The sequence below is a fragment of the Manduca sexta genome, chromosome 8 (assembly GCF_014839805.1).
Source record: "Manduca sexta isolate Smith_Timp_Sample1 chromosome 8, JHU_Msex_v1.0, whole genome shotgun sequence".
Taxonomy (NCBI): domain Eukaryota; kingdom Metazoa; phylum Arthropoda; class Insecta; order Lepidoptera; family Sphingidae; genus Manduca; species Manduca sexta.
Window position 1 is genome coordinate 8,462,102 of NC_051122.1, and position 27,478 is coordinate 8,489,579.

The window sequence follows — 27,478 nt, forward strand, 5'->3', positions numbered from 1 at the left end:
AAAATGCAAACATATGGATGAATTTGTAGGTTGTAAACCGACACGGGGTAGTGAGGCGAGCAAGCCGCGCGCCACAGAGCCGCGACGCGCCCGACTAACCGCAAATTACATTTTCATTCGGCGCCTCCCGCCGCCCGCGGTTATTGTGAAAATTTACTACCACACCGGAAAATACCGCCTCTACATTTTATGTTTTTTGTTGTCCAAAGAGATTTTACTTTTCTGCCGGTTGGCTTTGTTATAATGGAGTGATTTGTTATTTAGTGAACTTGTACTAATAGATTTTTTTTTACAAAAACTAATACAAAGTAAATTACGTTACGAGCCGCAGGTTTAAAAGTTACCAGTATTGTGCCTAAGTTGTTATGTTTTTTTAGTTTCCATATTTATATGGAAACTAAAAAAAACATATACTAATAAAAATATATATTTTGGTAATACGCGGCAAAGTAGCTACGTAATATGCACGGACACTCAAAATTCATCATTGTTCATCTTTAAACATCGAAACACTGTCTCGTACTCTTTACAAAGGTTACGTAATGTTTGCTCATTTTTAAACGCCAACTTTCTGTTTTATTGTTTGAATTAACATAACAATAGCATCCACACACCTATTCAATTATGAAGGCAAAAACTTTTCTGGAACTACAACAGTACATTAACATGACATAAAATGAATAAAAACTCAAATTGTCGACTGGTGATAGAAGCGAATTTTATTGTAACCGCCGGGCGTCGAATAATTCTTGTCCCATCTGCTCACCGCATACGTACGTATAAAGCAGTAGCTACAGGGAAATAAAAAGCGAGCGTACAAAAGGGCCGCAAAATACGAACTTTTGCGAGCTCTCCACAAAAGATATAGTACGGTTTGTCATTAAGGAGTTCATCCCCGCGCGAGAAATAAAAGAGGAACGTCGGGTTTCGGGGTGAGCTGGAGACTATAGGGGACGGGGAGAAGGGGGCAACCAGGGGGATGCACTAATGACTCCGACACTCATCCGCTAATGCCGCGGGTGACTCCTCTTTTTGCACGATTTTCACGTGGTTTAGTCGGTGGAGCTTTTAATCTGAGCCTGCATCTTGCCAACTGTAACGCTCCATTTGTTCCCGTATCTCTAGTGTGGCGTCGTCGGTTTTATTCATGCACCATTAAAATATTACCGTTGATGACCGTTTGTCTTAAAAAACGCTCTACATTTTGTGCTTCAGCTTACCGTAAAATATTGTACACAATTTCCAGGTAGCATTTGGTGGAATTTTGTACGTGTTTTATTCCACGAACTAATGTAGGTTATAGGTATATGAGAACGATTCAACAATATTTCATATGAAAGCTTTTCGTGTAGAACTAATTAAACAAGCGCCAAATAAGTTTAAATTGCTTTGTTTTCCCTGTCCATGTACATTGGAATCGTAAACAACAATTACAAGTGAAATGGCAGGGGCACGGAGAAGGGCCATACAGTGGTAATCGCTCTTCGTGTGGGGAGTGCATAAGCTGCATAAGGCGGTGACCTAAATGCGGCCGCGGTCGTGGTCGCACGCCGCAATTTATTGTCTCTGTCTCGTAGAATGTTCACGTTTGCGGTTGCGTACACGGTGTGGACAACAGCGGTAGCGAAATGAATACTAACCTACGTTCGAAGGTGATGCGGTATTGCTAAACGTTCGTGCGCTTCCATGTAAATAGATAGCCTTTGAAGGCGATTTTATGTCAAACAAGGCGTAGTATACAGAATATACAACATTCTTTACAACACTTTTATAGACGTGTACGACATAATAACGTCGGCCTGCTACGTGTTTGTTTTCACTACGGCATTAGCGTCACGTTCCCAACACATCTACTCGCCAACTTTTTCCACCTCGTATCGCAATTACTCTAACTAAAAAACCGGACGAATTCACACCGCACTTGTGTTGCGGTTTGGCGTTCATTAGTGACTACCAACTCTTTTGAATGATTTATGAGCGCAACCGCATGCATACATATCTTACCCACAGCACTCGAGCGTAGTTTCCACTATATTAAGCAAAACACTCGCCAATCGAAAGGCCGCCATTGTATAGAAAGCCACGTCGCTCTTATGGCGCGACAATAAATAATTCCTAAGGCGAAATGGCAGTCGAGTCGATAAATGGGCTATTATTGCAGTAGACAGAGGCCAACATTATCATCCATTCGTATCGCATCGGCGGAGTAATAATTGTTTAAACATAGTCTGCTGTGGAACATTAGCGGCTGGCACATCGATAATGCAGCGTTAAGTGCGCGCACGTTGTCGCGCTCGCCTCTCCTGGTCTTGTTAGCTTTCTAATTGTCGAGTGGCGAGTGCGAATGTTAGTGCGATTCGTGCGAGTGCCAGAGAGAATGTGACTCGATTTTTTTGACGTTTATAAACGACACGAACGAAAACTGGAACAGGGTTACGAGCGTGACGTTTAAAATACACACGTGTGTTACGTGGACAGTGAAGTGAAGTGGCGAATGAATATAATTGCCCTTACTTAAAATAATTGCTCCGGTTCTCGAGCATCGATACTTATAATAAACAGAATTGTACGCTGACGGGGAGGCGCATCATTAATATTCATTATAAACAAATGGATATAATTACTCGGCAAGAACAAGTCGATTGGAGAGTCGTGGAGTGGGTGTGTAGTGCGGGACACGTCGTTATCTCGATATCGTGTCGAACCGGTGCCGCCGTGCCGGTGTCACCTCGTAATCAGATTGTAATTGCGCGATCGAGAGCAGCCACGCTCGAATAAGCACCACCTGTCAATTTAAAGCACGTAACTCCCAACCGAGATATAATAAACATGAACAGTGAACACTTCGGCTGCCGAACTACACCGAGCCGCATCTTTGTTTGGATCGTATTAAAACTATATAAAATTTTGATGCTTGCGTTGTAAACCAAACGAAACCAAAATAAACATGTTTAATTTTAAATTTAACAATCGCAGCTATAAATTAAACAACCGTAATGACCAATCATACGCCAAGTTTATTTTTAATAAAATGTTGGTGGAAATCTGGTTTAGTTTATTTATTTAAACAACGCATATATAATCGAGTGCCTACGTGTTATTGTGTAAAAATAAAAAAATGGCACCGCCAATAAACACACGAAAAAACTTCATTTGTTTTGGATGTAATAAACCTTATTTTTTTTTTCATAAATATACACAATTAATAAGAAAGAAACCATTGCGAATAAAGCTATAGGGCACTCACTAATGAATGAGTCCCATTCAAATCCGATGTCAATTATCCGATTAATCTCGAATCAATATGAAGGGGTTTGACGGTATCACGTTACGGCTAATCTATTCATTGGCATCGCCAAACTAATAAATTGAGTTCGATTTAAGGCGATGGGATCATGGCCGAGCGGTCAGATTGACAGATTAGTTTCGACACAACGTTATGACGAGAGGTCGCGACACACGATTCCATAAACCGGGAGGGTGGGGGGTCGTGCGGCAGCGGGCACGCCGGCGTGCGGGTACGAGTGAAACGGCCAATGTTGACACGTATGTTTCTCGCCAAACAAAGAGCCAGCTTCCTAGCTACCCCTGTTTGTTTAGGTCCACGCCAAACGTTTATTGCCCTTTGTGTATCTTACCTCTTGGCAAAGCGTGAAGCCTTTTTGACTCGGCACTTTTTACGAGAGCGTTTATAAACGTGTACATTACTTGACGTTGCAATGGAACAGCGCAGCTCAAAAGGTTGCGCATTACATGATAATGTTATTAAAAAACACTAGCAAAAGCCACAGATAAACAAACCTGCGCGCAAAATCATAGTTTATTCGTGGTGAAACCGCAGCGGCACTCACGTGATAAAGAAACACAAACAAGTTTCTTGGCGCACATGAATTGACCAATTTGTACACACTAGACAGTTTCACAAGCGGTTTCTATAGACGAATCAATCATTACTGCACGCGAAGATTTTTTGCAAGTATTAACGAGCCTTTTATGCTGATAATGACGATGCGATTCTGGCGGTTTGTGTGGATCGTATTGCTATTGTAGAAAAGCACAATTCAGGTTGCTAACACAAATACAAGTGTATAGAACGGTGTTATAGGAGCGCAATTAGCGCTGTTAATACAATCCTAATTAATGCAATATACAACGGACAGTAGTCTACAGAGCAGACAGAGGCTCCGAGACTCACACACGCGTCTGTACGTGTAAGACAAACGGTCACACGCTAATGAGGCCAGCAGTTGATACATGCAAATTGCAATAAAAAACGGACAAGTGCGCGCTACACGTGAGCTCAAGACTCCGTGCCACGTACTACAAGCTTAAATTAGTTTAACGATGTTTATTAGGTAAACATTATGGCTATCTATCGAGGTTTATTCTACTGATCCTATTAAGTAATTACCGAATTTAAATAGACGATTATAGATTCGTAAAATATACGAATGAACGAGCCGGAACTTAATCATTTGCATTATCTATAGAACCCTAAAAAAAACTTGACAAGTGGAGTGACAGAAGCGAGCTCGCACTATAGCCACATTTGTCACGCACCGTTAGGACCTAGCAGCTCATCATTATAATAATGTTTAAATGTAAATAAGTGTCTGCTGAAACGTTTTTTTAATTTGAATATGTATGCCTGCGATAATTGTTGTTCGTGCATTGCACATATTTACTAAACGACTTATTTTTGTGTCGCAATGCAGATTACCTGTACGCTATCACGGATTATTAACAAGTCTCATATCAGCCGCTTATACGGAATAACAACACTTAATACCTCGATAAGTTCATCCTAAAATTCGATTGTTATCATTATAAATAACGTTATCGACTCGGCTTTATCTCGTATGATTTTCATACTGAGCTGTCTTGCTTTTGTTCAGGCGCGATAGTGTTTATCACGGATTTCGTACTAAAATTGATTGAGCTGATTAGGAAAAGACCGCGATAAATATGTATGTACTCATTTATCTGTATGCATTATTTTTGTATGGTTAGTAAAGCTGGCGATAAGAATGCATGATAACGGACGTGTTAACTCGTGATAAACATTTGATATAAGAAGAAATATCAGCTAGTCTGCCAGTTAATCTGCTTGGACAGGGAAAAATGATTTATAAGTTAGTGTTGTCAGATAAAGAGTACAAGTTGCGTGTACCATAAAGCATTAAATGTGATATGAGTAACATTGTATAGCAATGTTACAGATAGCACTCAATAACAATGTATCGTGTACCTACAGACGGCCACGTTCACTGGCTCCGTTTTGACGTCCACTTCCAAGATAGAACCGTACTTATTTACGGATGCAGTCTGCAGTTGTTTACTCACTTGCGCTGACTGCACATAGTCTCTTATTGAATTACGCTATGCGATAAATTTACAGCAAAATACATGTATTTAAACCGTCCTCGCTTATATAATTTAACATAAAACACGTCAACGTATGTACAAGGAAAAAATATATTTAACTATAGCAAAATAAGAATGGCGTGTTAAATATTTAAGCACACATAAGAAGTATTTGTGCGTAGTCGCAACGGAGCAAGAGTGGAGGGATAGAGTTTGCGAGTGGAGTTTACACAGCCTGTGTTTACACAACCTGTTTGCGAGCTCGATGCTTATTGTGAGCGTCTGTAGTCTGCACCGAGCCCATATCGTGGCCTATGAATATTGTTTAATCTGGTAGATGCGCCGAGTGCCGGGTCTCGGCGACCGCTCGAGAGTTATACACACTAAGTAAAATTTCACGCTTCTTGGAAATAAGCAGCGTTCACGGAATTCCTCCGTCGATGCCTGGAATAACTTAGTTGATTTAACTTGGCCGTTTACTGCAACAAAATGATCGTTAAGCCAACAAAGGTTGAGTTGAATCGTTTATTAAGCGAGAAATTAATCCGTGGGGGTTCCTTTGTAATTAGGACATACATATTGAATGTCAAAAGTGAGAATGTATGTAAGTCAATTGGGAATTTCAACCATAAAAAAAATATGTTCCCAGAAAAATTACTATGCGATAATGCCTACTTAAACGTATTTACATCGTAGAAATTCGAGATAAACACGCGAGTAGCTTCAGCGTAGCAAGTGAAAAGGGGCGCGGGCGGTGGCGGCGCGGTGGACGACGCGGCGGACGGCAACCGCGCGACCGCAGCGTGGCGGTGTACCGCGGTCCAGCCGCACACCGCCCCTGGCCCCCACGCCGCTTTCATGTTAAGCTGGACGTGCCCCTCGTCTGTACAACTTTGTAAGGATTAAGGGCCTTAATTAAAAATATTTGGTCAGTTTATTAAACGCACCTAATTATTGTACTTGTAAAACTGTAACAGGTACGCCGCTACCTCAACCTATTTACACGATACAATATGCATTTATGTGTCAAAAATGTGTAGGTCATTATACATTGGAAATTCAAATTAATGTAACAAGAAAACATAGTGGACATGTTTTACCATGCTAGACGTACTTTTATACGTAAAAGTGAAGTAACTTAAAGTAAATTTTAGACAGTATTCATTATAATAATTATGTATTACATATTATAATTACATATATTATGTATTACATATAATTTTGATTAATAGGTAAGATAAGATTATTTAAGATCCCATATAGGCCATTGTTACGAGATTCGAAATTCAAAGTCGGAAGCCGTTCAAAAAATTTCAAACTCAGCGTAACGGTGTACAAACAGACAGTAAATGCGACATGAATAAATAACTAATTAATTTATAAATTATAACATTCAGGGGATTTGTCGGCTCACACCATTTAATTAGTTATTAGTGGGCGAAATTATAATCGTGCGGCGTATCGCGTGTGTATCGTCGATGTTTGTTGAAATAACGACACTTGGCGCCGCACGCGATCGGTCGCTACAGCTAACGTATCACGTTCAGTTTGTCCAAGAAAAACAATCAAACTCTTTATTAATTATTTCGTGGACTGGCTGCTATTATGACTTAACATTTTTAATCGCTAGTTAATTGGCTTAGTCTTTGTAATACATTAGGTATATGCAATGATCGAGTTCACACGAAACCGTAATTATTTATGAACAGGAAAGTTAACTGTACAATACTTTGATTTAGAATACGGTGCACTTGTATGTACAGGGAAAAATAGCAATACCTAGAAGTTTATTTTAAACCCGTCTAACAATAGACATTAATTACATCGTATTTACACGAAACACCATACTCATATATGTAACTTAGGTTAGGTTAGGTTTTAGGTAGATCAGGTTTAACTCATAGTTTTGCCGAAACCACACATTTTATAGTTGTGAACGCTTTTGACAGCCCTACGGTTGCGGTCGTACAGCCGTGGTATATAAAGAAAGCAACCTCGTAAACGGTTAGTTTGAATACTGGTGCACGCTATAACATGTTAAACTTGTACGATGACTGGCTAATTAAAAGGCGTCGGGCCATCGCTTTTTTATACTTTTATAAACATTAAACTAAGTGGAAAATGGGACATTACGCCCTCAGGCCTCGATAACTTCTTTACGAGTTACAAGAGAGAATGTTACGAACACACTGAAGTGTAAACATGCTGAAATATGTTTATTGTGTGTTTTTGTTTTCCATTTTTATGTAACGATAAATTCTGAGAACATTTAATGATAATACAAGGCTCTTTATCATGATGGTATAATTTAAGTACTACAGTGCAGTTATAAATGTTATTTAAATCACTTACAGCTGGTAGATGATCGTGTGTCGTAGATTAATGTCTAAGGCTTTTACAATAATCTTTATTTCACAAGAGGCCATAATACTAACGCAAAACATTATACAAGCTAATATATAATAATAACAAAATCAATTAATATTGTACTTATTCATTTTATAAATGAAGTCCAGAAATATTTTTGTATATTAATGTAATGATTTATTACGCAGTACTTTGTGGCTTAAAATAAAGAATTAAATAGAGGTATTTATTTAGTATGCGTATACTGGAATAATACGCAATAATACGCAATGGAATTTTACGATTTGCAAAGCAGCGAAGCGTTTTGACCACCTGTACCATAACCGGAATTGACAGCAATCAAAGAGGAAACACGTGGAAGTAAAATCAACAACATACCAAACCCATGAGAAATATCCTTAATAGAGATTAGTTAATACTTAACATTCTCAATAGATATAAATTGTTTATCAAAAGACTTAGCAGGACGATCTAACCGGATTATATTATTTGAGGATTTAGATGTACCAATTAATATCAGTGTTTATGCCATAAAACCCTAATTACGGTATCGGTAACATTACAAATCGTAAGATAATTTAAAGTACAAAAGTACCATATGATAAAGTACAATAAAATATCAAAGGATTAATAGTTACATAAAAGTAAAATATTTTATGTGCAAATATTTACATTCAGCCGGATACCGCGAACCAAAAGAAAAGGCATTCACATATTGAATATATTTGAATTCCTGGTAGCCACGAATATTTATTCGAACCGGATACATATATTACATATTCATAATATGTAGAAGAATTTATTAAATCAGCGGTTAATGCATGAATATATGTATTTCTATACGGTTTTGGGCAACACCTACATTCTTTAATGCATTTTTGGCTTAAAGGTAAATTATCCAGAGCTAATAAATATGTGCAATGCATTATGCCAGTTTAGTAATAATCCATAGACAGTTTTACATTGGAGACGGCGCGGCGTACTACCATTAGGCCAAGATATTTATGATTCAGTAGACGTCTGATGCAATTATTGTCGCAAGATATCCTGTATTAATATTTATAAGCATATGCAACCTATTTGTGGTAATAAACTAGTATAGCTATAATATATGATTAGTTTAATCGTCGATATGTGATGTTTATTAATAATGCTGACCGCGTCGCAGTTAACGAGTTAATGAGTATTCCGTTTGTGTCCATAAATGGTTTACGCGCAGTTCATTAAATGCTGCCTTAAAAAACTCTATGACTTGACTGTTTTAGAATCGAATACGTAATTACCTGTTATGTTGAATTGATAAAAATAACTAAAAAATAAAAGTTCTTAAACACACGTAATATGGGGCAAGTCTATTGCCATATAGGGCATAAATTCTTGACTCGTTATTCTGGGCTGATAGTGAGCAGTAAAACTAAAGTATCACTTTGCCCGATCCGGGATTCGAACCCAGGACCTCAGAGCAGTGGTCGTACCGAGCACGCAATAGAACTACGCTACCGAGTATTTTACAAAAATTATTTAAATTTAGTATACACACAAAGACACGTGGATGATTGGTTTTATAAAGCACATTTATTTTTACATTAACTTTGTTATTTAAACGGACCAATGTTCCTAAATGTCCGGTAGCGATGTTCAAAGTACAATTTGGTAGATTATGATACGATGTTTTTATAGAGCTATAAATTTCAATCTGTTGTATTCGCCATGTCTCATTTAATACATGCAACACATACTCCACACGTCCCCACGCTCCCCTAAACTGTCATAAAGTTGGGTTGACGGTCCGTTGATTTCTTAAGATGAACCTTGCAATACAAATAAAGGGATCCGGCTGTTTTGAAAAGCGTTAAATAAAACTTGCGGTGAGTTTAGCGTGATATTATTTACATATTAAAATAGATTAATACGCATGATAACGTTTATTAAAAGATAATGACGTAGAGATAACAATTATATATATTTATAGTTTGAGCATGACGTTAGATTTCTTTAGAATTTAGATTTTGTATTTTTATATTTAAGTCTGGCAAAAAAAACTTTAAAAAAAATAAAATAACCTATATCATCCCAGAATAAAAAAAAAACTCAAATATTTAACATTAACTACAGTAAATATTTATCAAATTAATACATTAAATTTGAACGCGACACTCAGTAACAGACGCAAAGTGCACTTTAATGGTAACCCCGCAAGTGTATTGTGCAGTGCACACTGTCAGCTTGTGAGGGTCGTCAATAGCGGCGGGGGTCGCCGCCCCCCATTGTAACCCCTTCGCCTTGTTTGCATTGTTTCAGTATTTGAATAGACGCGGCTCCCAACATCGTACAACTGTTACCGTTTTCATGATAATGTAAGCCAGATTTAATGATACGATCTATGTACGAACGTTGCTATGCGACCGGGCTTTAGATCACTTATTACTTAGTACGTGTATTATTAAAGTAATATGGTTATAATGCGCATTGCTTATCTCATTATCCGTTAATGATAAGCGATAATGTGCACCTTTGTACCTATCATGTATAAAATGATTTAAATTCTATTTTTGGTAAGTACACAAACTTGTTATTTTCAATCTGATAATTTATATTGATAACTAAAGATTTTGATGTTATAAGTTTTAAATTGTTTCCGTGCATACTGGCTATTTACTTATTACGACAATATTATGTAGTATCACAATTTTGATCAGTAATATACTGGGCTAGAGTGTCGTAAAACCATTATCTATCATAAAGGATGCCGATCTTTTTAGTGATAATCAATATTTTATATCAGGCCAATTAGCAAGTAAAGTAAACAAACCGCCAAATAAACATTTAAATATATCGTTAGATTAAAATACGGAAAAGGGTTAGGTGTAAATTTTTAACGACTCTTAACTGATCTATAAATCTTAAGTTTCATGAATTTAATTGTGCATGAGATTAAAATCTCTTTTGCTTCTAAAATGCATAGAAACTACATTGTCAACTTTATTTTGAATTTAGCCTAATCATCATATTATACTCATTGAAAATCCAATGCCGTAACTCTACAAACATATGGGCGGTGAATTGGAAAAACAAAAAATATTTCATGTTATTCAAATATTCTAAGTTGTTTAGTATGCAAAGTAAAAACGCGGCTTCTTAAAATTCTTTCATCGCCCAAGCTGCAGTTTTACGGGTTATTACATTGAATGGGAAATGAGTGAGTCATAGGCGTGTAGTTTACGAGTCGAATAGAAATCGTCTGTTTTAAATGAAAAGTCAAGGAGCGAACAAGGCGTCCATTATTCATGAGGGCCGTTTCACGTGCGACCACGGACAGCGCTGCTTCGCGCCGCACCGCATCGGCATCAACGCAAACTGTTTCCAAATCAATATCCGTGTCTCAATCAGTGCAATTAAGGTGGCCCGTGGAACGGGGGCCGTATTCACTGTAATTAGTTTCACACCGTCGCTGCTGCCGACGCCGAGGGGCGATAAATAAACGAGAAACGCTTTACGTATACGAATAACGTGAGGCGCGTCGAGAGCTTATTGCGCCCTCTGGCCGACATAATATACAAGCCGATCCCGATGCGCGGCCGAACGTTAGCGACGGTATAAAACTGTGCCATTGTTAATATGAACTTAATTACTTACACGTTGTCCGTGTTTGTAATGGTACGATCAATTACGATGTGTCGTAATTATTACAACACTAGAATAATGTATCACGACACGAACAAGAACAAGATAGAGGGATTAATGTGTGTATTAGTGAGATATTGCGCCTCGAGCGTCTACTAAGTGCTACACACGTTATTAGACATGTTTCATTGCGTGGTTTAGGCGGGCCATAAAACCGTGTTTATTAGTCACGAGTGTTCACGGCCGCATTACACGGGGGAACACAGCGCATGAACATTGATTCCAGTAATTTACTTATATTCTTTTTATAAACGAAACATTACATTTTATACGCGCCGTACGTCGAGGGTGAGAGTGAATTTAATAAAGCTCCGAGGGTGCGTACGCCCTATTTTTTCACGTGGTACGTCATACCGGGTCCCCCGGCATTATAGGGGCCGAATTTGAAAACACAATTAGACTTAATACAGAGGTGATTGTTGGCGAGCGAGGGTCGCTGCCGAGGGGTTATGGCAAATCCTTTAATTTGGCTCCCCGATCAAATAATAAAGCGTACGGAGGGGCAGCGAACGGCGATATCGCGTTTAGTGGTTTTATTGCAAGCGCCATCTGCTGCGCGACGCACCCTGTACGTACGTCGTTCGACGAGAGATAATTCCGCTTTTATACTGGGGGGGCGAAGAGAGCGGCGCGGCGGAGCGTTCATTGTGAGTTGTTGAGTTCGTTTAGACAATTCACAGCGCTGTATCCGCCGTATCCGCCTGTAGATGTGTGAGATAGCGCGGCCATTGTGCACGGACCCTAACGACTACCTGCATGTTCATGTGAATACTCAATACTTATAATTTGATAAGGCACGCCGCGCCGAGCCGCTACGCGATATGAGTATCTACTCATTATATCGAGTCGTTATTTTGAATTGAACGCTTATTGTTATTATGTGTAACATTTTATGAATTAATATACCTCTTTTGCAGTGAATCATTACTTTGATTTTTATGACACAAATGGCATTAGTCAAGGCGTTCTACACTCGAATTGAAAAATGTATTAACTTGATACGTAAATATAGCAGAGCTATTAGAACGAACTCAACAAATACAGAATAGGATTTAAGTGTTCCGTGAAAAACTTATACACTTCACAAAAAAGTAATTGATCAACGATTAACACGGTAGGCCTGTAATCTTTATCAGTTCGACGAATTGATAAATATAACAGAAACCGCGGGCAGCGCCGTGCCAACTAAAGCCGGAGACAAACAAAATTAAAAATATTAGCCGGAGACCGTGCGATATAAACATTGGGTAAGCGGATCTGGCACGTGCAATGCTTTTATCTGCGAGAGCCGGCGGCTCGGCGCGGCCGCCCTAATGCAAGGGCAAACAATCCTACGCCCCACGCATGAATAATTCTACCGTGTCACAGACAAAAAATAACCTAACCAGAATACAGAAGGGCCACTGAAGTCCTCAATTAAACCCTCGCCAAATGAATCCCAATTAAGGCGGTTGTGTGTGTCGCTTTTTGTTGCGACCCTTCTGTCGCACGACGACGCACTTATTTTGTGTCAAGGGCGAGGGACAGAATTGCAATAACCCGTAGATTATTAAATTACACGCCAACGTACTGGAAACTGTTGAAATGGTTTTTTTTCCAATTAGATTGTGAATTTATTTGGTAAACGATTTATCGGTGGTCATTTATTTTCACATGAGGACCGTTATCACACTTTTAGGCAATAAGTGACGGGCGATTTAATAATGATGATAAAATAATTCCAATAATTATGGTAAAGTAATAATAAAATTTTCTCACGCAAAAACCTTTAAAAGTAAAGCAACTTAAATAAAAAATACATTACCAAATGGTCCCAATTATTTTATCCAATCGAACAATAAATTAAGTAACTTTTACGTCTCTAACCCCACACAAAATATTTACTATAAATCCTTATAAAACACAACACATTAGTTGGTGGCACATAGGCAGTAGGTGGAAGGCACGGTCGCTGTGTACACAGCGGGAATGTTCAGCGAAGCGCCGAGTCAGCGCTATTGATATTTAATTTCAAAACAAGCGAATGTTACTGGAGGGTGGCGAATGCACGCAGCGAAGCGAACTCTGCAGGGGTGTCGACGCTCGTAAACCTCGACAAAGTATTTTATCGACATCCCGTCGGGCGAGTGCACGACCTTATTGTCTATCGACATCGGTGACACTTCATGGAATCACTACACTAGCGTTATATGTACGCCATTACTTTCACCCTAGTGCAAAACATTTGTTCTCACAATAAAGTCTACTTGTAATTTTTGAGCAAGGAAACCGTTGCGATAATCAGCAGCGTGAAAGTCAGTTCAGCCGTGAATAATGACTCGAAGCACAGAACAATAAGTCTCCGTGTCGATACAGCCACACAAAGACGAAACAATCAATTCACGGCGTAAGTAGGTGTGATTCGGCACGGTCTCTCTACGGTCTGGCCCCGCGACTAACAAAAGAAAATCTAAGCAATTAGTCGTCGTCAGAAAGAGCGGAAAACGCGCGTTAGTCGCGGTCACGACCAACTCTTCCCGACAAATTCGACTTTATGAATCGAGCGCTCTGTGCTGTGCATTTAGAGCTTCGGACATAACCGCCGTCGCAGCCCGCAGTCGGCCTTGAAACGTCACAAGTTCAATGTAATGCTATAAAAAATGTATTCGAAGCTGTATCGAAACAACGGGCACAGATTAAATTGATTGTTTAACGTGGACGACCGTCATGCAACATAGACAACAAGCAAGTTGGCGAACAAAAAACATGAAAACATAAGTTGTTATTGTATTACGCTTGCCGGTGCAATAAAAGCTTAACAAAGTGCGAGGGGTACGTTTCTGGTTCTCGCTCGACTGAGCGTGTTAAGTGCTAATGTAATAATCCATTACAATGAAGCGCGCCAGTGTACGCTAAATAGCGCATTCAAGCTTTGAGCTCGCGAGCCCGCCATCTGTCCGCCGCGCCGCTCCGCGCTGGCAAACAATGCGACCCTCCGCAATCACCCCTCGCCACTAGTTTTCCAGACCCTAAACAAATATTGCTTACTACCGCTGAGTTTAATGTATTCCGAGCTCCATGGATTTAAACGATTATCGTACAAGTTTTATTGAATGTATCTATCTGCATTTTATGATTTTGTTTTGTCGTGATTTCGAAGTAAATACTCTATTATAGGCAATTGTGAACAATATGAGGAGTCTAATGCAACATTTAGTTTGTTGTTATCTAAGTATTTTTGTAACGAGATATGCATTTTGCATTTTTAAAAAGAAACTTATATTTAAAAGCAACCATTAAATAACTTATAATAGTTAAGTTGATTTTGCTTACATATTTAACTGTAGTCAGTAATAATGCCATGAATTCGTATCTATAAATAACTTTAATAAAAAAAACGCTTATGAATCAATGGGTTCTATGATTTAATCGCGTTACTTTTTCATTACTCATCACAAATACAGGAACATTAAATAAAAATGATCATAATTAAAAAGATCGAAAGGTCCTCCAGAGATATTTAAAGTAAGTTTTTGTTAAATTTTCATTAAGCTACGGACGGCGCGGCGCGACGGGCTGGCGAGCGGAAAATCAACAGATTACCATGAAACCCCCCGTGGATAGCCCTCGGCATAAGTAACCCCCGGTGCATAATGTACACTTATTTGTTGGGATAGCTATTGTGCCAGGGCTGGCAACAAACGTCACAATAGTTTCCATTCGTGTTCACAAAACAGAAATTAATATTATGTGTGTTTTAATGGCCTTTATTATGTTTCAACAGCGGTGTTACGCTCGTAGTTTATTAATTGGGTCCGTTATTGAAGTGAAGCTTAAATATAGACAAAAATAATTGTAGTAATTGTCTTTTTAAATCCATCAGCCTTTAAATTAGTCTTCTAATCCGGATTCAAACCTTGGTCATCCAGGTCCACAGCCCATATAGATTTCCACTTGATCAAAGAAGCAACAAATTGCAACTTCATGATTAAATTATAAAAAATAAATCCCTTCAAATCTTGTTGCATCAACCCTAAGAGGGTCCCTGTTTTGTGAATCTTGCTAAGCCTCTAATTTATAGATATTATAATATTTTCGCCGTTTCATTCGTATACATTAGAGGGTCCGGAGAAGTAGAGGTCGGCCAATTTTTAATCCCCTTCCGTCTATTATGAAGCTGTAATGATGTATTGAAATACTGACAAAGTCACAGCTTCACTTACGTACGATGCACTATTTAGTTGTTGTTTCTTTAAAATTCGTAACGAAGTGTAAATTTATAAGCATTTTTACAGCAAAACAGAAAGTAATTAACTTTGCAAAGTTGGTGAAAATTAAAAACCGAAATGTCAACAAAGTGGTTTGACCGCGCCGTGGCCCCTCGCCCCCACCGAACAATAGCCCCCCCCCCCCCCTCCCCCCGGCCCCGGGCCTCGCTGTCAAACAACGTTTATCCAACAAGCGAGCGCAGCGCAATAACATATTTTTTACTTTTACAACATTTCCCCGTGCGCCAATCCCGGCCACCGCTGCTTTGTAAAATATAGCCATTTCCCTTTCATCTCGTGTTTAAGCGTTATACGATGGAACGTGGAAACATTATTTCGATTTATAGCATTTTCGCCTCGAGTAATTAAATTATAATAAGCACCTCGCTTTGTACTTCATAACTTCATTCAGTTTGGACATAAACAAAGGGGTGGGATAAACATAATGTTAACTTGAATTATAAATAAAGAATATTGTGAACACGTACCTGCTTGTGCATTTCCACATTGAGTCCGTACGACATTTCATAATACTGAAACATAAATAGAACAGTTTAGTAAAAGCGATTAGAGTTTATGCGCGAAAATGTAACGTGCGTAGTGTGACACGGAAAGCTTTTGGCACAGATTAGCTTCCTCAAATTATAGGAGTCGGATGACTAAACATCCGCAGCGGCGCAGTTTGGACCGCCGCCAGAAGTGTTTCCGACACATAAAAATTTCTCGCGAAAATTTCCTCCCGAGCGTATTAAAATAAATTGCGAGCGATTTGGCAACACTTAATTGTGATTCATATCTGAATGGAGCGAACATGCGGGGATTAAGGCATGCCAAAATATCTGTTCGTTTAAAATATATAGTCTGTTGGTGCGCGGGACGCTAATATGTTTACACACGCATGCTTCTGACAGAACGGTTGGCTGTGTGATTGATGGCGCCCGCCGCTCGCTCTTATCTCACATTTCCATTCAAATAATACGGTGGATATAACCTGCCTCCTAAATTACTTGATGCGTGTGCGATACATTGTGGCTACGCAAACAATTCTATAAAGATAATCGACCTCCATGGACAATTACTTCATAAATAAATGCCCACATTAAGCGACGCAATCAATCCAATAGAAAAATAATAAGCGATATGCGGGCGTCGAACAAAGGGAACACATTTATAGATTTCACACGCCAACAAACATCATGGGTGATAAACATCTTGTCGACCATTAAATTTGTCAGTTGTGCCTTTTCCAAATAAAATGGGGTTTTACGATGTCAAATACAACACAAACAATTTACTCACCATAACATAATGCCTCTGTATTTCAATTTTTTCACTAGCCAACTTTTCGCATTCTAATTTTAAACTGAAACAATAGAGACGTAGAGTTATTATTTTTATAATTTTTTGTTACGCGACATACGTATAAATACATTGTAATATATTAGTTTTAATATAAAAATAACTATGACAAGAATTATTATATCACTTTTCAAAATTCTTTAAAATAAAATGTCAAATCATGTTTTATTTAGATTAGCATTTTTCACAAAATATTCTTAGAATTACGTTTCTGTCCTATTGCTTTTTGTTTATCTTAAAACAATACATTCTGTAAATCATTATCCTATAACGGCTAAGCTTAGTATGGAAGTCATTATAAAACAATTTTATAATGTAAAAGCTTCCTTTGTCAAAGAAATTTCCTTCTTTAAAAATGTTTTTTACTCTCAAACACTCGACCACAATTTTACTGATAATAACACACACGAAGAGCACTGTCTCGTACGAAACAAGGACGTAGTTGTTATAACATCCGTATCTAAATAGTTAAATAACCCTTACTGTAAAATATTGTATCGCACTTAACGCTCTACATAAGGAGTACTTGCAATAATGTTAAGATAAGGTATTTATAATAAACAGCTTGTTTTACAGCTGTTATCGTGTGTATAGTAGGTCGCACTTGTTACGCTTAAGTTTTTTATCGTCGCATAACTGGCCAGTTCAATTTCAATTCTAGATTATTGCTTTCATGTACCTACATACTTAACGTTCATATTGAAAACGATACGATAAGCGATAAGGGTTTACGACATAATAATTTTAGTAGCTAGGTAATAGTCAATAGACGAAGTTGAGCGCTTTAAATCGGTGGTATTTCAATTATTAATGACTAATATTAGACATGAACCGGTAGATTTTTTTATACGGGCCGCGAAGACGTCTCTATTATAATGCTTTGCGCCACAAAGTTATTTGACCTACCTATGAAAATTACCGTAATTAATAAAATATTATTTACTAAATAATAATATTCACAATTAGGTGAATGAATTTATTCTCTGAGTTATCATACAGCTAAGGTGAATATTGGGAAGATTTTTTTGTTTTAGTGAATTTATTGACGGATGGGCGATTTGCAAAAGCTCTCCAGACCGCGGGTTGAATATGCCGGATATGGAGTATCTATAGACTCAATAAAATATTGTTTCAAATAAAAAGAGTCGTTTGTGATACTAAAACACAGTTTATTACGTTTTTATTTTGTATAATACGTTATACATATTTAAATATGTCATAATTGAGCTGGAGTGGAAACCAATACGTTATAATCCGACATTGAAATTCATTATATTTATGTTACCTTATTAAATATACGGAATAGTATCGTACAGTAACATGAGATTAAGTATCGGATATTTGCATAAATCTGACTTACAATGAACGAAATTTAATTTAGATTTTATTGACACTTATCGAAACCAGATTATATTCAGAGTATAATATTGTATTTATTACGAACCTAAAACCAGAAACACGTAAAACGGGCAATAAAAAATTTATGTTTTCTTTTTTCCACGTTTAACTAACAAAAAATCATATTAAATAAAAAGAAAAGTATTGTATCCATTTTAAAGATAAGATAACAATGAAGTGAAATGACAAAAGGTCTGATAAAAAAGGTCCTTGTTCTGAGGGGCAGGTAGGGGATGATTCCACTGATTCCCGGTGACGGGCCGAGCCGGGATGATCCCTTTAGATGTTTTCCTTGTAAGTACCAGCTTGTTTATCACTCGTGGTCATCTCCGTTTCCATGTTTAAACGCTTATTGACATTGTGTAAAAGTACATCGAGAGGGTTCTTTCGTTCTAGTAAGATTTTTTCAATGTATTTTTTGAAATAAGACCTTAATATGTTAGTATTAAGTCGTTCGTATTTTATTTTTTAGCCGCGCTCATAATCGTAACAAAAAATCTCGAGCACTCATTTTATCTTAGCCGGAAGCGAGTTATTAATCGACAATAAGTCATAATCTAAAGATGTCTATTCATTAATGTAAATGATGAGAAGAAAAAGATGATTCGATACTCACTTGTGATATTGGGCTTGTAAAAAATTAAATTCCTCCTTGATCCGGTCGCAGGATTCACCCACGGTGAACTTGATCGGTTGCCCAGGTTGCGGTGGACCCTGCAGTCAAACAAAACATTGATTTAGTCGTCACGTAATCGATTTTGAAATAAATACTTCCAAGAAAAAATCTAAACAATCGAGTCGAGTAAGATTTAACGTTTTCACAAATCGTTTAGAAACGTTTAGCTCGACACGCAAAGTTTGAAATATTAAGCGTACAAAATACGAGTCATCAATCTCAGTCCCGGCACAAAAACATTCCTATCACGAAACAAAAATTACACGCATCCCAAATTACCATAATACAAATTATCCTTTAATGACCATAATTCGGTGTGAGTCTCGATTAATAAAAAAAACAACGGCGGGCGCTCGCCTCTTAACACAAAAATAAAGTAACGCGAACACGCGAGCACGTAATAATAAAGAAAAAAAACTAACTCCATAATAAGAAGCACGAAAATAAAAATAAAGCGAGGGACACAACAACACACGGTCGCCGGGAGGCCGACAGCAAAAAATAAATAACAGCCGCTCGGAGCCGGCGCGAGGAACAAACGGACTTTAAAAATAATAAAAGGAGCGTAAATAAAAGCGTAAAAGGAACTGGCGCGGCGTGTAGACGTTGTAAATGGAGCTGCGGACAATCGGGCTCGGGAAAAATGTGGCCGGGAATTTAGTGAATGTAACCGCCGGGGAGATAGCCTTGCGGTCGCGCGCCTCGGTGCCTTCGCCGCTCCGCCACGCCGCCACTCCGCGCCGCTGTCTGATGCTGTAATGGGCTATCGCACTTAATAACGTAATAGATACTACGTCGGGATAATACAACCGCAGCCCCGCGCCTGCTCGCTACCACACCACCGCACTGCCGAACTACCACCACGCACATCAAATGTCACTCACTCGCGCAACATAAGGTTTGATCAATGCTTACATACATTCACAATATTGGATATTATTATAATTAGAAAAATCAAGTAAGAAAACTAATTTAGAAACCATTTTATTGACGCGTTTAGCACACTTAATCTTTACATTTATATTAATAAGTGAATCAATGATTCAGCAGCAACCGCAAATTGTTTTAAGAAGAGGATATTAAAGCAATAAAATGGAACACCGCTGAAAGCACTTTAGTTTGAGATGTGTATTGACTCGAGCAATTACTTATCCGTGTTCATATCGTCGAATCGAAAAATAAAAAAAGGAATTGTAAGTTACGAGCTAACGTAACGTATGTTCTGAGAAGGCAGGAGCAAAACGTCGCTGACAGTAGCGGTGTCGGTCGGTGCAACCAATCGCGTGTGGTATGCATGACAATTATTATTCGCGCGAAACTGGCTCCGCGGCACTCACGATAATACGCACCTTATATCGAATAATTTTTTGTGCGTCATAATAAAGCCTTCACATTCGACTACGCGTTTTCCCCGCACGTATTTAGTTTCACAAACATAACATTAATATGCAAAACGGCACTAATTCCATTAAAATTTACATCGAATTAAATTTCGATTATCATATTTTTCTAACATATTATCGAGTTGTTTAAAAGCTTGGAACATAAAAATAAATTACTTAAAAATATGTTGTCGCGTGTGCGTGTGCACGCGGCCCAAGGCGCGGCGGTCGGCTTTATCTTCGTCAATAAGTTACGGCGTCGCGCAGTTTTAATTATTTGTTTTACTCGGCTTTATCTTGGTTTATCTGCGGCCGCTAATGCGAGCCGTGTTGTTTTATTGGTATTCTGTTATTTCACGGCGGACAGGAACGACACGCTGTTATGGTATTATAGGTAAGTGTTTTATGATCTCGATTATATCACCGTATTAAATAATGTTACGACTGAATTGAATACCTTTGTTATAAAATTGTTTAACATGGCAATCGGTGCGTCCGTTCGTACACTGTCCGTCGTAAATCGTAATCGTTTGTGGTTTTTATTTATTTTATCAATAGTATTACACGGTTACGTAAATGAAATTAAATACGTGTACTTGATCAATAAAATTTTACTATATAATTAAACACGTAAATATCTATCGATTTGGTGCAAGCGATTAAAAAGTTAATTTAACTGAATACAAGTAATATTAATTGAATAAACATTGAGTAACGTTTAAATGTTCATTTGAGATTTGTTTGCGCATTTAATAAATTTGTTCCCACGAATTTCCCAAATTCTCCCTTCAATAACTAATGGTTCCGTGATCGATCTAAACTTAAAGTCGATCACAAAAGAAACGTAAATGATCCCCGGCAATAATAGACTGAGTAAACGTTCCCCTTCACAGAAAAAAAAGATTCCCATAAATTATCGCCGAAAAGGTCAAATTAAAATACAATGAACAGTTTTTGAGTGGCAGTATTGTGTAGAGGGCCCGGATGAAAGGCCCGCATCCAGCGGCAACCGCTCACAAAAACAAAACTAAACAGAATGCGTTTAAACGGATATAAAAAGAAATACGTGTTCTTATTTCAAATTATTGAATACGTCTGTCTGCCCACGTCTACCTGCTGTACAACTTCGGAGATTATTTCTTTTTTTGGAATTAGAATTTCGAAACGGCTGAATGGATTCGGCCAGGTTTAGAATTGGTAATGTGTTTTTCTTGATCTAGACTTTAAATAAAGAATGTCATATTGATGGATACGATTTGTTAAACGCAGACGGATGTAATGTTTATGAGAAATAGTAGAACGTATGCCGCTGCGCGGAGTGCGTACACAAGTTCAGCGGCTCGGCAAACATCTAAACACCATTCGCACTTACAAACCAAACAAGCATAGACAAATATTTGAACATCGAGATTGGCTTTGTAACGTAATGTTCCAATGTCAGAACGAGTCGAGCCAAACTACGCCCTATTTCGATCACTTTAGAGTCGATAAAAGCTATATACGGCGGCGGGTTTATTGCCTTTCACGCCAAATAAAAAACAAAAAATGCTAGTAAACTAATATGGTAGCGCAGGGATCGAAAAGCTGATTTTATTTTCTCAGAAACACAACACCGACCGCCACCCGAGGTGTAGTGTGGGTAATGCTTGGTCGCTCGTTTAAATATCGACTGTTCTAAGAATAGAGGTTTAATTAAAGAACGTGGAAGATCGGCTTAGCGTACGCACTGTCACGTCGTAGCATAATATAGGTGTTAATTAGGTTTTTGCTACTAACTCTATTATGTCGTTGCATGGTTATTTACTTTCGACATTCTATGTTGTATTCTTCATATTTATGTTCATAAATCGTGTTACATAACAAAACGTATCAGAAGATGTGTTTGTAATATTTGTACCCCCCCCCCCGTCCTCTATGGCAGCCCGACGGAATCTTGATCATGACGAAGCATTGTTTGCATACTCCAAATGTCGTGTTTGTGCAAACTGATACCGCTTTATCTGGTACGAATGTCGACAATTATTTTAGGTGAACACTGACTCAAGGCACTCCACTTATCAAAGTTGATAATCCAGACAAGGCACGCCACACTAGAGCACTGTATCACAACAATCGACATTGACATAGATTTATTAATTCTGGAAATCTTTGAACGTGTGTTTGAGTGTCTCGTTTGCTCGTAGCGGTAATTTCAGTCATTCAAATATTGACTTGGTAGAACGCGACACGGATTTTGTACAAACATACAAATAGGCATTCACATTAACACCACCGCGGCCCCCTCCCGCCCCCCTTCAGCCCCGCGCACTCATAAAACCGAAGTGACTCGCCGTCGTAAAAGAAAATTCTTGCGTTTCATACATAGTCAACATGAGAAAATGCGAGTTCGGATGATAAAAATACGATAATATTGTTTGATATGTAACGTTTTCGTGTTTATTTAGATAGGTTACGGGGAATATGTGTATAGTTAACTGGATGTTTAATTATTAAAATGTGGACGGTTTAATGTTGGTAGCGATAATAACAATTACGTTTTATTGCGGGCTCAGAGTTCAAATGGTATCTATCACGCATTTCGTGCCACTGCTGGAGTGATGTGGGTTCAAAACAGACGGGGACTTTATTCATTGATTAAAATCTTTCTCCCTCAACCCATCGTTTATTTATGGTTTGTTTAGATTACCACAAAATTTTATAAAAAGGCGATCATTATCAAAGCGCTGTGTAAACTAGGATAAATTAGGGAGAACCGCACGACAGGCCACGCTAATCTCATGAGTAGCTGAGACTTACCCACGGCGAAACATGTGATAACTTTTAACATTACACAGCTATTTGTTAATTATCTTTTATTGAAATAAGAAAACAAGACAGTAAGCAGTAAGCTGTCAATTATCGCGCAACATAGGTCAATATGATTTATTTTTTCGATAAAAAGAATTTCATTTTGATTTAAAACACGTTACAATTTAACTGCGCATTGAGCCAATTATGACATCGACTGAACAAGATTGACATGTAATATACTTTTTTTCCAGAGCGTAAAATAAAACGAATATAGTTTGCGTAATAACACGTTACTGTACACGCATTGTGAAAATTATATCTGTTTAATAACGCTCTTTTAAAAAAATAATGACCTATACCAAAATTGTTAATTTGTGGGAATCGTCTAAAAACTAATTTCTATTGGCGACTTTTACTTTTTCTTCCTTTTTTTCACGCCATAGGTATCATTTTTGACCTATCTTTAATAAGTTCAATTTTATAGCAACGCTAAAAAAAGGTCGCAAATAATTTCGTTTCTTTGACGATTCCCACAAATTAACTATTTTGGAATAGGTCATTATTTTCTTAAGAGAGCGAAAAGTAAGAAGCGCTACGTGTTAAAGAGGTAGGCATTTCTTTAGTAGCGCATCAATTAAGAATTCGTCGCGATACGCTACATCCTGTATCCGCTGCAATGTGACTCCCAAATGTATTTAAGCACGAGAAAAGAAGAGAAATAGGGAACCCATTCGACGGTCTATTTATTTTAATGTATTGCGTGATTTGTAAGGTATGCTTTTGATTATATTTATTATAATTATGGATGGATTTTGTATAATAAAATTAGAATGATGAGCATCCTTTCACACTTCGCATGCGTTAATTAAAGTCTTTATCAAATTAGATGTTATCATTCCCTTAAACGTCACAATTGAGACTACCTATTTTATTATTATCCAAATATGACAATCTTTACATGTAACTTACTCATATTCAATACATTTCTGTTATAGATACACCAGTGGCGAAGAGTGTAATTGTTCAAAAGGCAACCGGAGGCAAAATAGCTTGCTTTAGTCTACATATCGCGGCCAATTTAACTGATAAACAATAACTAAGACAAACATAAATGAACCTAAAAGGAAGCCGGTAAGAATCGGATTGTATGGACGCTTTGCCAATGAGGTACACGCTGTTAGTAAAAAGCTAGTCAAGCTAATTAAAGCATATTTTATAGACAAGCCAATAACAATGCAACGCCTTCCAATAAATATAGTGTTACGTGACACAATGTATTCAATAGCTTCAACACAATTTACGAAGCAAAAATGAACAGGTGATAAAACTCCATTCATTCGTCTTCATTAAACCGCGTTCGCGAGCATTCTTATTCGAGACCTGCTTTTTATAGACATTGTTCCTTATTCAAACGACAACAATCTAATTAACCTTTATCCGCTAATACAGACGTATTTTCACGTCATTCAGACACGGTAGTTGATATACACGACGTTTTTTATCATCATACCAATTCTACCGGATCTGATATCGGTAATCAGATATGACGAATTACTACCGAAAATTTCCTTTGCATTTAACGAGGTAATCGTGTTTTAACTATCTCCGAATCAATCGGCGAACGTTTCAGATTTTAAATCTCGAACGATATAACTAATTACAACGTTTTTATCTATAGATTTGCCGATTATATTTATGTTAGTCATTTAATAGAACAGTTCGTTAATGCTTTTTAAATTTGGAATGTTTATTTTTGTTTCATGTATGAACAACATTAGCGATTTTATTTTTTTCATAGGTAAGCAGGTAAACAAACAAGTAAGCAGTAAGAGTAACTGAAGAAATCGTCGGTACATTGCCGACTTATAGAAATGGGCCTTACAAGTCCCTAATTTGTGTAATAAACATATAAATGTATGAAAGAATTTCATTTGAACAGTTCTTTGAGTGCGGTTAGGTGTCCGACGGCAAGCGCGGCGAGCGGCGAGGCGACAGATGCGCTGCGGCTTGTGGCCACCACATGGCAACACGCTCTCAATTAAACAAAGCTTTATACAAACCGTTTAAAATATACAGCATACGTACTACTACTACGTACACCCGTAAGTTACATCACACGATTATTTCAGTTACTATAAGTTTGTGTTCGTTCTTAAGATACTGTGGGAAGATATTTCCCACATTAAATAAAACGTCCGTACACAATTGCAGAAAATATAATGAATAAAATGTAAAAATAATAATTTTCCGATTCTCTTTGACAAATTATTTTGAATATTTGTATACATTTTTAAACCGGCCAGTGCTCTATAAAAATAGAGTGCTGCCTCAAAATGTATGACCAACCCATTCCCCATAACACGGTGTCTGTATTATAATTTTTTTAACTTCTAACAGGCGTAAATTACATTTGTAGCCATACATAGAATCTAAGTGAGTAATATGGATAAGTTCCCTAAGTAGTCGAGTAAATGATCATCTTTGATGGTAATATTCCCAAGCTTTTTTATTTTCTCAGACGAAGTGCCAAAGGTTTGTCAAAAGCAAATCGTCCCTCAGATGTGGAGTATGATAAAATCCTTTGCAGGCAATTTCACGGGTAATTGAGTGGCTGACAATGATCGCCGGCGGGGTGCCGGGCACGGGGCGAGGGGGCAGTGGTTCTCGCTCGCGCGTCCTCACCCATTTGTTTGCCCCATTCAGCTGTTTATTATTACTTTTACGCTTTTATTGTGAGTCCGCATCTTTCTTTAAATCTATTGTAACAAATAATAATAAATAACGTTATATTTGTAAGTCCCATTTTTTATTTATGAGTTAAGTAGAAAAGACTTCAACGCGCTTATCGTTAATGGCATCTCACGAACATTAACAAAAAATATTAGCATAAACAAAGAGTTTAACTACTACTTTGTTTGATAGCATTAAGTTTTCCCTTGTTATACACTGTAAGGCGTATAATTGCATAAAATTTGAATATAATTAAGTTCGTAATTGTCGAGAAACCGACACTTTCTCTCGTGTCGTATCGTACGCGGGTCGCGGCGGATGACAGGCCAGCGGACGGCGCGCGGCGGAGATGATTGTCGCCGATTTATGCAATTGGATGCGTGAATTGTGGTGTCGAGTGTTGATTGTCGTTGTGTAGTATGTAGTGAAGCTCACCGGATGCCTGGCGGCCGCCACGGCAGCAGCGGCGGCGGCGGCGTTCATCGCGCCCGCGTTCGGATACATCCCCACGTCAAACACAGACGGTCATCGTCTTCACACTTATAAGTAAAAACACAGCACACACTGCACACAATAACACAGCAGCACGTATCCACGCGGTCGGTCGCACGCGCGCACTCTCCAACGACCCGTAACACACGTCCAGCAGCGGCGGGCGCAACGAGCGAACTACCGCGCGCGGCTCCGCGGGGGCCGCCGCGCCCCGCGCGCCCGCCCCGACCCCCGTCCAAACCCAGCGACCCCTCGCATGCCGATTGCCGCTGCCGTACATATTTTCTCCACTCGAATTTTTCGTCGACTATCTTCATGTTTGAGGAATACTTTAGTCGAATCGGAGATATACGCTCTAATAGATACGTATTATCTGGGGATTTTGTGCGAGGGTGGCGGGGTGACGTTCCGCCGCGGTGCCCGTCCGACTTGTGTCGTGTTATTTTGGCAAACAATATACAATTTTAACTATGTAACCTACTTTAACCGGGCTGAGGGGGATAATCGGGTTGGGTGTTTAGAGGTTGTGCAGCTTGTGTCACAGATGTACGATAAAACTAATAACTTATAACAAGTTTACGCTCCTCCGCACAGCGCAGTTCCACAGTTAACGAGCTTATTGTTTCAGTAACGATGTCATCACCACGCCATGTGCCGTGAGCGCCGAGCGCGACTGTAAGAGTTGGGACTTGCCGAGCACCGACACGCCGACACACACATTTATTAACACCCAACGCACTACCAACATTCATTATACGAACAGGTAAACAGATAACGAGAGCGTCTTTACTTAATTACACAACATTTATCCCAAAAATGTATTGTTATTAAAAGGACCGGGGCGCGCGGCATCTGTGGCGGCAGATTAAAATATTAATGTGGGTGGTTAATTCGGTAATCCGCAATGGGGCAGGTCAACTGCGGGTAATTGATACCGATGGGCTTAGGTGTAGTGGTGGGAGGAGGCGTGCGGGACGTCGGCGGGGGCT

General features: G+C 38.4%; 1 protein-coding gene across 2 annotated transcripts in view; it reads right to left on the reverse strand.

Moving 5' to 3' along the window:
• Positions 1 to 26,680, reverse strand: part of LOC115440075 (protein groucho) — a 57,443-nt gene extending 30,763 nt beyond the window's left edge. For both annotated transcript variants that reach the window (XM_030164232.2, XM_030164231.2), the window contains exons 1-4: positions 26,433 to 26,680; positions 19,036 to 19,133; positions 16,962 to 17,025; positions 16,151 to 16,195 (exon numbers count right to left, since the gene is read on the reverse strand). In XM_030164232.2, coding sequence (XP_030020092.1) covers positions 16,151 to 16,195; positions 16,962 to 17,025; positions 19,036 to 19,133; positions 26,433 to 26,501 — 276 coding nt within the window. In that variant the 5' untranslated portion in view covers positions 26,502 to 26,680. The remainder of the gene's footprint in view (positions 1 to 16,150; positions 16,196 to 16,961; positions 17,026 to 19,035; positions 19,134 to 26,432) is intronic.
• Between the last annotated feature and the right edge of the window lie 798 nt (positions 26,681 to 27,478).